The sequence below is a fragment of the Bufo bufo genome, chromosome 3 (assembly GCF_905171765.1).
Source record: "Bufo bufo chromosome 3, aBufBuf1.1, whole genome shotgun sequence".
Taxonomy (NCBI): Eukaryota; Metazoa; Chordata; class Amphibia; order Anura; family Bufonidae; genus Bufo; species Bufo bufo.
In genome coordinates this window covers 432,140,161-432,154,645 of record NC_053391.1, presented here as the reverse complement: position 1 = coordinate 432,154,645, position 14,485 = coordinate 432,140,161, and the positions used below count along the sequence as shown (strand labels likewise).

At 39.5% G+C, this 14,485-nt stretch overlaps 1 protein-coding gene across 1 annotated transcript in view; it reads right to left on the bottom strand.

The window, feature by feature from the left end:
- The window catches only part of DMD (dystrophin), a 3,443,536-nt gene that overhangs the window by 914,954 nt on the left and 2,514,097 nt on the right, over window positions 1-14,485 (bottom strand). Inside the window, 1 exon segment of the mRNA XM_040424996.1 lies at window positions 5,682-5,799. Coding sequence (XP_040280930.1) covers window positions 5,682-5,799 — 118 coding nt within the window.

Sequence of the window (14,485 nt, the reverse complement as noted above, 5' to 3'; positions counted from 1 at the left end):
TGGCTGAGTGAGAGGCCTATCTGGTGGTAATAATTTCCATTATTGAGAGTCTAAGGAGAAGTTAAGGATCTAAAGAATCTTATAGGCAATGTTCCTCTGGGAATAAGGTATAGAAACAAGGTATATTTCCAAAGATAAAATAAACAGCTGTCTGGAAATAAGTTACTGGTTTTGCTATAAGATAGCTTCCTTCCAATGGGTGGCCCTAGAGGGACAGTTTTTTTTTTTCTATTGGAAAGAGAGCTGATTTACATAACTTATTTTTTCTCAGTGAAGTATTGCATAACCTACAGCGTAAGACACCTTACACCTACTAGATGCCTCCAAAAGATTTCTGTCCTTTTATAAAAAGAGAATAACCTTATCACTGTATTAACTGGTAACTATTGTAGGGATTTGCTCTGGTAGGCAGGGTAAGCGGTCGCAGTACAGAGGCAAGAACACTGTAGTAAAGCAAAATGTTCCGTGTTTATTCACACCAAAGGAAAAAAGTAACACCAACACTTTGCAGAGTCCTGGTATTAATTCCAAGCCTGGTAGTGCCGCACAAAGTCCACAGAACAAAGATGTCACCTGGCAGGATGATTTGTCCACGGCAGTCCACAGCCGTCCACAGCAGGCTTTAGGGAGCCTGATTCCCAGCAGTGTCACTCCAGCACGGTACCAAATGTTTAGGTCCCAAAACAGAGCCTGACCGAGCTCCACTGTGAGATGGAGGATACATTTTACACCCAACAAAATGCCCAAATTCAAACAAACCGAACATTCGTCAGTTGAAATTTAACAACAAATGATCATTATAGCCAATCAATGAAAGAAATTATCGTTTGAAAAAAAGTTGGCTATGTTCGGAAAAAAGATATTGCATTCAAAGAAAGCTTGTTTATGGACAAAAGATCTTTCTTTGAAAGAGATGTTGCCAGGAAGATCTTTTGTCCATTGCTCAGTTTAAATGAGCGTGTATGGCCAGTGTGAACAACCGTAATGGCTAATATGGACTGAAATGTGTATGACCTTGTCCTCGAAACAATCATTCACCAGATGTTTGCTTGTTTAACTATCAACCAACTTTAGCCTAATGTGTAAAGATATTCTTAGGATCTATGACAAAGCAAGAAATAGTTGATGTGGAATAATGGACTAAAAGCAGCGGTGCCCTTATTGGGGTAGGTTCAAAACTCCTTAATACAAAATAAAACAAGATACGGGTACCGCGCTATATCTAAAGCAATGTATGAAAGTAATTGTTACTTGGAACCATAGAAGCAAAAAGCCGAGTTCATATTCTGCTACAAAGGTGGCTGTCACAAGTTCGTGTTACGCATGTACAGAGACAGATGTCACAAGTCTATACTTCACACGTGAATTTTCAGCAACGGTTTGCTTCGCTTTGCATATACAAAGGCAGCTGTCTCACGTCTATATTCCACATGCGATGAACCTGTAATCCGCCTCCAACATGTAGTCAGATCTCGCCTTGAGGCACCAACCGCTCACTCCAAACCGGTCGGGAATACCTTTATAAAGGACATAAAAGATGGTGCAATACCCTCAAGACTTAGAGGTAAGAAAGCTTTATTCTACTCACAGAATTCACAGTTTTCACATGCGTATAAAAATGCCCGACCCGGGTTTCTCACTTAGCTTCGTCAGGGGCTAGGATCTATACCTTCTGGTAACTTTCTGTAGCCTATACCTAGGCAGGTATTTCTTTATTATAGTAGGGCTATCAGTCAGGTCATTTCTGTGGATCATAAAATCAGGTGTCCATCTAGTAGTAGTTTGTCCATATCCCTAATGTGCTGCCCTTATTTATTTTGCTCACTTATATAGCACTGACATATTCCACAGTGCTTTATAGACATTATCCAATTACTCATACAGCTTCCGGCCTGTGAGATCCAGGGGGCTGGATCTCACAGGCTCATCACCGGAAGGCAGCGCGATGCCTTTCTTATTCTGAATTGACCTGCGGTTTGCGGCGATCGCCGACACGGGGGGTCTTCTCCCAGAACACGCGGAATGTTCAGCGTCCCACGTGGTGCTGTGTAAATTCGGCGCGCTCGGAGCTCTTGGAGTCCTACGTGGTGCTATGAAGATTCAGCGTTCCACGTGATGTTATGTAAATTTAGCGTGTCACGTGGTTGTCCTTAACTGGCAGTCTATACCGGGGAGGCTATGGTAGATCTATGGGCTAATAGTTATATGGAAGCGCTTCCTATTCGGTCTATTTGTAATCGGGTGTTGTAAGTTCACCAGATGTGTTTCGGGGTCTATCCTGACCCCTTCCTCAGTGGTAACCAGCCATAAAGGCTATATTAAAATCCCAGAAAGCCCCTTTAATGAGGATTTCATATATGCAGTCAAAAGAGCAGAAAAAATAATAATTATCAGATCCATCTTTTTTTAGCATCATTTTGCATCAGTTTGTGTCAGTCCCGTCAGACATCTGTTATTTTTGATGAGAGAAAAAGTACTGTACGTAGGATCAGAAGAAATGAAAACAATGCAGATGTGATCTTGACCTCAGTTAATTCTCAATTCCCTATTCTCTCCTATTTGTAACTACTGTATGTTACTTAAGTAAAAAATAATATTTGCTTTACATTTTCAACTGTACATATAGACAGAATGCTGCGATATTGTGTCTCCTAATACATTTTCTAGGATTGATATCAGCTGTAGCAAGACTGTGCATTGCTAGAGATAAATATGCTTGGACTAGAAGCACTACTTTACTTGAATTATTAGACGTAGAAGTCTAAAAATCTGCCTTCTCTTCAAAGGTAGAAGGATACACTACTGTTCAATAGCCTGGTAGTGCCTTCAAAACTAACTTTAATTATTAGTACCACAGTTTTTCAGTTATCCATACATTTTTCAGTTTAATGATACAGAGATTGGTTCATTATTTCAATAATGACATTTCTAAACCATCAGGCTGGCTGATTTGACCATTCTGCATGTTTAATTATGACTAGATGCATTCAGGCACAGTATTGAAAACTGTAAAAAAAAAAAAAAGTACATTTCTAATACCATTCCAGTATATGAGCCATAGATGATAGAAACGAATATGAATTTCTTAGAGAGAAGCTCCATGGAAAAGATTCACAAAATAATATCCAACTAATGTTACTATAGCATTGGGTAGAATGTAGGATTAAATCTACTAATCAGGCTTGTCAGGATCAGGGACGTAGATTCAGGAGGGGAGCCTGCAGGGTCACACTGGACCTCCCTCTGTCTGCACACCGTCATCTGAAACAAATCAATCTTAGCTTCCACCACTCGTCATATCAGGCAAACGAGACACCTGTGCATGAAATAACACCCAAGTACTCTCTACACTGCTAGCATTCACAGGGTTAATAAATCAATATAGGTAATGCTTCTTATAAGGTCATGGAATTGTTAGAACACAAGAAGGCTCTTATTAAAGTGAAGTTTTCATATAAAAAAAGGACAATGCGTACAAACAATGGAGTTATCATAGAAAATATAACATAAATTAACAACTTATAAAATAAAAGTGATAAAAACAGAACTTAATACGTTACACGACGGTTACGTCCGGTTGCCTGGGGAAGCAGAAATACCGGTCAGTCCATCAAACTAGTGATCCCCAAAGAAATGACAGTTTGCTTTGCTCCATGCATGTGTTGAAAAGGGTCGGTAACTTCCACCCATAACCCCACAGCTCTGATGTCAGAGGAGGTCAGGGAGTATGGTAATGACCTTTTATGACCACTTGCTGGAAACCAAGTCTGCCTCAAACTCCTTGTATTGAAATATCTTTTCAGGTATTCCCCGTAGCAATTTCATATGACCTCCATCCACTCTGTCCAAATGTCCCGCACACATGCGTACTAAACATGGCGGAGGTAAAGGCAGGATAGCTGGAGTTATCTAATTGCTCCCTGTTACTGAGCTGGGATCTATTTTATTTTGATCCCATGGAAGCATATACATGGTCTGAGTTCTCAAGAGGAAGCATGTAGCTCAAATATGAATTTGTCCCCGTATTTCTTTGATGTGTATTGCAAGATAGGGGTTTCATGTGTGACCTCGGGGGAAGGACACTAGCCTTTTCCGGAACCCTCTAATGGTTCTGGTCTGGTACATGACATCTTCACATTTAATGATAGGGGTCTGGATGATAAATGTGGTGCAAGGATACGCTGACTCTATACCAACTGCTGGTTGGTTTACTTTGAGACAGAGGGCGCATCTCAAGCCACGCCCATTTCAGGTGAAGCTCTGCCCACTTTTAGCAAACCACATCCCTTTCTGAGCAGGTTGGGAAAAAAGTGTGGAAAACCTAGATGCGCCAAAATGGAGCCAATATGCATCATTTTGTGTTACTTTTTAGACAGATTTTTGGCTCAGGCGCATTAGAAAATCTGGGCCACTGGTTGTAAACTATTGAAGAGAGATTTGAGGTTGGAAGCACTTACTAATGTATTGCTGGCTTAAATAATTTTTCCATGACATTATACACTGCTTGTTTGCAGGGGTTATGACCATCCTGCAATACATCAGTGGTGGTCGTGCTTGCACACTATAAGAAAAAGACTGCCGGAACACACATAAGCACGCTGCACAGCAGCTCCAATCCTGACCACCTTATATCTGTGGTGCAGAGGTGGCGGTAACCCTTGGAAACAAACAGTGTATAATGCGATGGAAAAATGAATCCAGCCAGCAAAGGAGGCAATATGGATAATAACAATACAGTAGTAAGTGTCTTGTATTAACTTTCCTTACATGATAAATACCATTTTCTTAAGTGGGACAACCCCTTTAATGACCCCTTTAATGACTAATTATAGGAGCTAAAAAATTATGAATCCTTCATCAGTATCCTAAAAGAAAAGCAAAAACTATGGGGGTCATTTGTGATCAGAAATATGCATATATAACCTTTGCACTGCAATCTGCGACTTTTCCCCACTCACGCCAGGTTTAAGTGCATGTGGCGTGGGCAGGGAAGGGGACAGCCAGCAGGCCCGTCTCATTCATCATTTTCTATGTCTGTTTTAGGTGTTGAAAATGGTCTAAATGTAAGACAGTAAGGAACCTGGTTTACATTTAGACCAGCACTGGAGGCCGGTTCCTCTACATAACTTAGGTGGATCCACTGCCAGTGCAGGGGCTTATTAAATGGCAGTATCAATGTAAGTACTCTTACTTTATATTTCAACCCTGTGAACAAGTCTATCCTCAAATTTTACAAAAAATAATAATATTTCAGTCTTGGATAGTATTACTTCTGATTTCATAGCTTTTAAAGCTCTAGGAAGTTGGTAGTAGGAACATGGCATATGTTGCTTTATCATCATAGATTTTGTCGCAGTTAGTTTTAGTAATATAAGCACATATCTTCTTTTTTATTTCTTTTCATGTTTTTTTATTTTTTTTTAAATATGTGACATATAGTAATCACCTGATAAGGGAACCCCTATAATTTCCGATCTGGAGGATGTGTTTTCCGCTTATATACCAAAATGTCATATATCATCAATATTGCAGGGAAAATGTGTGATGACTTGAACCCCCCTTCTCATCAGCAATACCAGCTGATGCTGGAAGCACAGTAATCGAAATTCAGAAATGAGGCTGTCCCCTTTAAGTGGTTTAAGAATTATGCTCCTAATCATACTGGAAAACTGTATACTTACTGCGATCTGTAACCACTGCTCGTGCTTCTGGGTTGCTTGTTTTGTTTTTCAGGTTCTGAGCCGCAGTTATTAGTTCTTCCAAATGGGGCCGTTTTTGTTCCAAATCTTGCAGAGTTACCTATGCACAATGGCAAATGCAAGAAAATGAAAACATGCAATAAATAAAACATTTATATATGTACAGATATTTTATGATCACAAAAAATATGTTCAGTGACCTCTAATTCCACAGATGTGGCCTTTAAAAAGTACAACTTTTAGGTGGTTCTTAGGTCAATTTTACATGGGTGTAAGGACTTATTCACGTCAGTTAATCATAGATGTGGGCTATCTGTGTCATCCACGGACAGCACATGTATCCATTGATTTTAATGTCAGTGGCAAAACATGCATAACTTTGGTCCCTTGTTAGGACCAAACAAAACCATTGAAGTGTATACAGTAGGTTTGTGATGGCCTCCCTGTTCTGTCAGTGGTTTTCATTGACCATTGGTACGAGATGGTCAGTCTAGTCTTTTCAGCCTAGCAGTGTAAGGGCAAAAAATGGATACACGGACCAACAACAGACCCTTCAGGAAAATCTTCACGGATGTTCACACTGTCTTGTCACAGATGTTGGCACGGACCCAGACGTGTGAATAGTGCTTATTATAGACACAAATCAACTGATATCACAGCATCATAAGGACATATGATGCTGTGGATTCCATACGTGTAAATTATTTTATTTTTTTAGCGACTGCATTCAGTTTGTTAGTTATTTCCATTCATGTGTCATCAGTTGTCCTCAGTTTTTTACAGGATGTCAGTAAAGAATGCACAGTCAGTCTCCTAGCAACCATGTACTGATTACCCGATTCTGGTTTTGTGATGGTTACTAAAAAGAAGGTTCATATATTTGTCAATCACTTTCACATGGCTTTTTAAAATATTTTTAGATGCCAAAGCTACAAAATATGTTCCATGTTCTTTAGTGCAATAGGGCATTTCTCAATCCTTGCACAAAAGAGCTTTATATCTACCCTGTCTTTTCAGCCATGAAACAAAAGACATTCTTTAAGTTATGTGAACGATGAAATAAAACAAAATGTTCTATGGAAGCAACTGATTTAGCGCAGCAATATTTCTGCTTAGCATGGCTAAGGAAACTCAAATTACTTTAAAACAAAAGACCATTAAGCAGAGACTTTGAAAGGCAAGCTATTAAATATGAACTTCGTGGGATGGATGTTATTGCATGATGTTAATGCAAGAACATTTTCTCAACCAGAATCATCCTGGAGCCAGGTTCACCTGGTACACTGTTGATACATTTTCTGGTGTATTTTTTAAAATATGGAGTGGGTGAATATTATTATTAGTGATGATTTAGGGTGTTTTTATATGTAACAGATTTGTTTTAGATATTTTATGTGACTATCCCATTTATCAGAAGAATCTATTGCAGAAATTCATGCACATGTTAATCCAAAAACAAAAGCAAGATCTATAGCTATACTGTGTGAACCTGGACTGATAAATAAAGATTAGCAACCATCCCCAAATTAATTGGAAGTGTTCCCGAATTGAAAGTGTCCCAGTTGCCCTGGAAAGTTGTGTATGACACTCTGAGGTCTCCTATATGGCCGTATCCAGCCCGTTTCAAGATCTTTAATGCTAAGACATAGATCTTTAATGCTAAAACATAGATCTTTAATGCTAAGACATAAGTCTTTAAAGCTAAGACATCATTGGTAATATCAAAGTGGCTGTCATATATATATATATATATACATATATATATATATATAGTACAGACCAAAAGTTTGGACACACCTTCTCATTCAAAGAGTTTTCTTTATTTTCATGACTATGAAAATTGTAGATTCACACTGAAGGCATCAAAACTAACACATGTGGAATTATATACATAACAAACAAGTGTTTGTTGAAGCTCAGCAAGAGAATGCCAAGAGTGTGCAAAGCAGTAATCAAAGCAAAAGGTGGCTACTTTGAAGAACCTAGAATATGACATATTTTCAGTTGTTTCACACTTGTTTGTTATGTATATAATTCCACATGTGTTAATTCATAGTTTTGATGCCTTCATAGTCATGAAAATAAAGAAAACTCTTTGAATGAGAAGGTGTGTCCAAACTTTTGGTCTGTACTGTATATATATTGCTATAGGTAAATGGATGGTAGCCATTACTATCAAACATCATGTTTAAAAACACACAGTGTAAAAATTATTCATTTGTAGTGGTAGATATGTTCTTTGCTGTTCGGTAAAATGGGGGCTGCCATAATGAGCGATTTATGCTGGTCGAATAAGAAAGGTTTTGGATTTTCTGATATGTGGATCTTTTATATCATATAATAAATGACAATCTCTGACACAGCTCGAACCAGGTCCTGTAGCTCACATGGATCTTGAGCTCAAGCCATTCATTGATCCTATTGCTCTGCTACATATTGTTCAAGCTAGCAGCACCCAGGGGTGTGTCCTTTCTGCTGCAGCTGATAACATTTCAAGAATGGAACTCAGTGAGGTGGACAGACAAATAAAAAAATAACAAACAGCAGGTGGCGCTACACAGATACATTTTATTGAGCAACTCAGTATCAATACTTACCGTATTTTTCGCCCCATAAGACACACTATTTTTCCCCCCAAACTGGGGGGAAAATGCCCCTGCATCTTATGGGACGAATACTAATGAGCACTTCCATTATGGAAGCGCTCATTAGTACCGGATGACCAGGAATCGGTGAAGGCTCTGTACTCACCGCTTCCTGGTCCTAGGCTGTTGGCTGTTGGCTGTGCACAGAGTGAGGGCGCTCTGTGACCTCACGCTGTGCGCGCCAGTTCACAGCACAGCTGACAGCAGGAGGAAGAGGATCACGCTGGAGGAGAGGAGTTGCGGCGTCCAGGAGCAGGAGAGGTAAGTGGTTTATTTATTTTGTTTATTTAATTTGAGGCACGGGGCTGATTATATATATAGCTGCGGGCTGCTGATATATATGGCTGGGGGCTGCTGATATTTATGGCTAGGGGCTGATGATATATATGGCTGGGGGCTGATGATATATATGTATGGCTGGGGGCTGATGCTATATATGGCTGGGGGCTGATTACAAATAATGGCTGGGGGCTGATTACATATATGGCTGGGGGCTGATTATATATATGGCTGGGGGCTGATTATATATATGGCTGGGGGCTGATTACAAATATGGATGGGGCGGATTATATATATGGTTGGGGGGCTGATTATATATGTGGCTGGGGGCTGATTATATATATATTGCTGGGGGCTGATTACATATACAGTGGATATAAAAAGTCTACACACCCCTGTTAAAATGTCAGGTTTCTGTGATATAAAAAAAGAGACAAAGATAAATCATTTCAGAACTTTTTCCACCTTTAATGTGACCTATAAACTGTACCACTCAATTGAAAAACAAACTGAAATCTTTTAGGTGGAGGGAAGAAAAATAAATAAATAAAATAATGTGGTTGCATAAGTGTGCACACCCTCTTATAACTGGGGATGTAGCTGTGTTCAGAATTAAGCAATCACATTCAAAATCATGTTAAATAGGAGTCAGAATACACCTGCTATCATTTAAAGTGCCTCTGATTAACCCCAAATAAAGTTCAGCTGCTCTAGTTGGTCTTTCCTGAAATTTTCTTAGTCCCATCACACAGTAAAGCCATGGTCCACAGAGAGCTTCCAAAGCATCAGAGGGATCTCATTGTTAAAAGGTATCAGTCAGGAGAAGAGTACAAAAGAATTTCCAAGGCATTAGATATACCATGGAACACAGTGAAGACAGTCATCATCAAGTGGAGAAAATATGGCACAACAGTGACATTAGCAAGAACTGGACGTCGCTCCGAAATTGATGAAAAGACAAGAAGAAAACTGGTCTGGGAGGCTACCAAGAGGCCTACAGCAACATTAAAGGAGCTGCAGGAATATGTGGCAAGTACTGCCTGTGTGGTACATGTGACAACAATCTCCCGTATTCTTCATATGTCTGGGCTATGGGGTAGAGTGGCAAGACGAAAGCCTTTTCTTACAAGAAAAACATCCAAGCCAGGCTACATTTTGCAAAAACACATCTGAAGTCTCCCAAAAGCATGTGGGAAAAGGTGTTATGGTCTGATAAAGCCAAGGTTGAACTTTTTGGCCATAATTCCAAAAGATCTGTTTGGCGCAAAAACAACACTGCACATCACCAAAAGAACACCATACCCACAGTGAAGCATGGTGGTGGCAGCATCATTGACTTACATGGTTTTTGGTTGTTTAGTTTTGCATGCCGCACACAAAAATGCAGCCTGCAGCGGTTTTGTGTCTGGCATGGGAATGCAATAAACCAGAACGGAATGCATTTTGGTGCAATCCGTTCCATTCAGTTTAGTTTTGTCCCCATTGCAAATGAAGGAAGGACAAAACTGAAGCTTTTTTCCCGCTATTGAGATCCTCTGCCACATCTCAAAACCGGAATGGAAAATGCAAATATGAAGGTAGCCCTACTTATATTTTTTTGCAATGTGTAGATGAGATCTTTAGCTAGTTGAGTTTTATTCTGTGGACTTTTCACATACAAATCCACTATGTAAGGCCTCTTTCACATGAAAGATTCTCTCAGGGTCTGTTCAGGAAATAGATGGCTTTTTCACACAAGTTCAGTCAGTTTTGTCTGTGATTGCAATAAGTGTTTCAGTTGTTTCTATGCGGGTGCAATCAGTGTTTGATGAGTTTTTTACATGCGTGAAAAAAAAACCTGAAGAATAACAATCTACGTCTCCTAGCAACCATCAGGGAAAAACTGATTGTATCCGGATGCAATACATTTTTCACTGAAGCCCCATTTACTTCTATAGAACCAAAGCTGCGTCAAAAACGCAGAATAGATACACTGGAGCCAAAGATAAGAATAATGGTAGAGTAAAAGTATGCGAATAATAACGTGGAATGTGAAGGGGTTAAAATCCCTTCAAAAGAGGATGAAAGTTCTGCGTCACTTGAATCGGCTGAAAGCTGACGTAGCCTTATTACAGGAAACACACCTGAGTGCGGCAGAATGCACTAGACTACATAAGTTATGGGTGGGGGAGGTGTTTAGCTCTCCATCTGTTCATTCAAAATCAGGGGTCATAAACCAATCCGTAAAAATCTCCCTTATACAATCCGGGAGGGTTATAAAGATGGAGAGGGGAGGCTGCTTCAGGTATGTCTGAATTCTCCTTCTGAAGCCCTTAGTTTCTACAATATATATGGACCAAATGATGCTAATGTACCCTTTTATGCAGATCTAGGGAATAGATTTCAATCAGACAGTTATGCTCACCAGATAGTAGCTGGGGATATGAATGAGGTATGTAATCTCCTTGAAGATAGACAAAGGGCGCAAGGTAGAACGACCGTACAGAGGAATAAAAACACTGCACTGAAGCGGTTATGTACAACATATTCCTTATGCGATATCTGGAGAGCAAAGAACCCAGAGGGAAGAGAGTACACCCATTATTCTCATGCCCATGAGTCCTGGTCCAGATTAGATTACCTACTATTGTCTTTCACACTACAAACCAGGGCAAAGTCAATTTCCATAGAGGAATTGGTGATATCCGATCACTCACCAGTACTCCTCACATTATCCGACACGATCCCCAGAGGAACGGATTATATTTGGAGATTTCCCTCAGCCTTAATAGGCAATGAGGAATTTGAATCTGCTTTGTTTACCTGGTGGGAGGAATATATGCGCTTTAATGCCGCAACTGTAAATTCACAAGTGCTTTGGGATGCAGGCAAAGCAGTATTGCGAGGGAAAATAATAGCATATACAGCATCACTAAAGAAAAAGACGTTAGAGAAACTAAATAAATGTAGCCACAAACTAAAAGAGGCATATACCTCATTCCAAACTCTTCCTAATACAGTGCATAAAAAGGCTTGGACACAGGCGAAAATAGAATATGAGGAGTGGATAAACAAAAAAGAAGCAATGTTTCAGATGAAATTTGAAGCCCAATTATTTAAATATGGGAATAAAGCAGGGAAATTCGGCGCGTTTAGCAAAGGGTCCATACAAAAATAACCCAATACTAGCCCTTAAAGACAGCAAGGGAATTACACATACATTACCTTCTGAAATTAGTGGAGTTTTAAAAGACTATTATACAGAATTATATTAGGATAGTCCAAGGTGTAAGACATTAACCGAGAAGTGGCTACAGAACATTGCATTACTCAAACTTTAACAGGAAGACCTAGAGATTTTAAATAAACCAGTCACGCAGGAAGAAATTACAGAGACCATAAACCAATTATCAACTAATAAGGCCCCAGGTCCAGATGGTTTTGTTGCCGAATTTTACAAAGTAATGAAGGAGAAAATAGCACCAGTACTGGTGACCCTATCAAATGACTATATGTCAGGAAAACAGATGTCAGAATCAGCCAAAACTGCATATATTAAAGTACTTCCGAAACCAGGGAAAGATTTACTCTCACCTGCTTCAAATAGACCAATTTCCTTAATAAACGTTGATATAAAACTAATATCCAAAATACTGGCCAGTAGACTGGCGAGATTGATGCCAGATCTTCTATCCACTGCTCAGGCAGGATTTACACAAAATAGAGCTGCTGTAACTAATATCAGGAAAGTACTAACTGTATTGGATGATCTGAAGATGAAGCCTGGGTTGGGCCAGTCCCCGGCCATAGTAGCTATTGATGCGGAAAAATCGTTTGACAATGTGGCCTGGGACTGGCTAAATAGGGTTTTAGACGCAGTGAAACTAGTGGGATCCTTTAGACAATACCTCTCAGCATTATATAATTCACCCTTTGCACAAGTTTATACACCAGGTTATCTGTCACCTAGAATTGCCCTACAAAAGGAACACGCCAGGGATACCCGTTATCCCCCTTGTTATTCAACTTAGCTATAGAGCCATTATCTAGAGACATAGCAAATAACAAAGATATCAGAGGGATTACAGTGGGAAATGAAGTACTTAAGCATGCATTGTTTGCGGATGACCTATTAGACTTTTTGGCACACCCCCATCACGACCTATCCAAACTATTTGACCTCCTCACTAGCTTTGGTTCAGTGTCAGAATTCAAAGTAAATGTATCTAAATGTGAAATGCTGTACCTCACTAATAATAGATATTCTGGAATGATAAAAGATGTCCTAGTAAAAATAGTAAACACTTCGATCAAATATTTGGGTATCCACATTGGAAAAACGCCAGAATCCTTGTACCTGCTCAATTAACCAAATTGAATTAAGCGCATAAAAACAGACTTGGAGAGATGGTCACATCTCCCGCTCTCGTTGATGGGTAGATGTCATCTGATAAAAATGATAAGTTTCCCACAACTTCTGTATCAATTACAAACAATACCGGTCCTATTGAAACATTCAGACATTAATATCTTGCAATGTGCCTTTCGTCGATTTATCTGGGCAGGTAAAAGGTTGAGAATTGCCCTAAAAACACTTATGTTCAGTAAAGATGAAGGGGGCTTAGGCTTCCCTGACATACGACACTATAACATAGCAAGTCTGATGAGATATTGCATAGATTGGATTAGAGGATCCTCCATGTTCTCTAACTTCTCTTTAGAATTGCAACTGGTAAAACCTTGGAGCCTCAATGCACTATTACACACTAGGTACTCAGCTTTCCCATTTGCGATTAAAAAGAGCATACTAGTTTAAAGATACAGTAGCGGCTTGGAAAGTAGCCAGGAAATTATATAAGCTCCCCTTCCTACTATCAAAATATCTATCTCCATGGCATCACCCAGAATTCCAATCAGGATCATTAAACAAACATTTCCTGGAATGGGAGAGTAAAGGGATAGCCACAGTAACAGACTTATGGGATAAACAGAAGTCACAATACTACTCCTTTACTGAATTGCAAGCAATTTATGGTTTAAACTCAACACACTATCTAGCATATCACCAAATCCAAAGGTTCTTCAAAGATAGATTGATGAACACAGTGACAGAAATTGCTCAAAATTACTTTGATGTAGTGATGTCACCTAGGCAGGGCAAACCCTCCATAACCTTCTTATATAAGAGGGTGAGGAAAGCACTCTCCTTACACAGGAGATACTCTTTTTTAAAAATGGTCAGGGGATCCGAAAATAAAGATAGATGTTGACGATGTATTGAGGGGTTGGAAAAATGTACAGAGAGCAGTGTCCAGTGAAATATGGAAGGAGACTCATTTTAGGTTTATGCATAGGGCAATATATAGTTTTGATGTCAAAAACATCAATACTACTTCTAATGGTAAAAGGTTGACAGCATGCCCTAAATGCCTGCTTCCAGAGGCAACTATGTACCATTGCATGTGGGAATGTAAAGAGATTGGTGAATTATGGAACAAGATAACAAAAGAACTTAATGATAAATTAAAAACAAACCTATCCATAGAGCCGAAAGAGTTGTTGTTTCAAGCCACTAGCCCCCAGGTTCTTTTAGCAGCCCATGTAGCCCTATTAGCCACAAAAAAAGTGTATCTTAACACATTGGCTATCATCAACGATACCATCGATAAATGAAGTCATAAACCATACGAAAAAATGTATACTGGCAGACAGGTGGGCGGCGGACAAGGAGGGAAAGAAAGCTACGAAAAGATATCACGCAAAATGGCTCACATTTATACTTTCCTTCTATCCTGGTGAGTCAGCTGGAGACTTGATATGACCACCAGGACAGATATTAAGTGACACAAATGAAAACATGTTTTTACTCCTAGCCATGTAAAA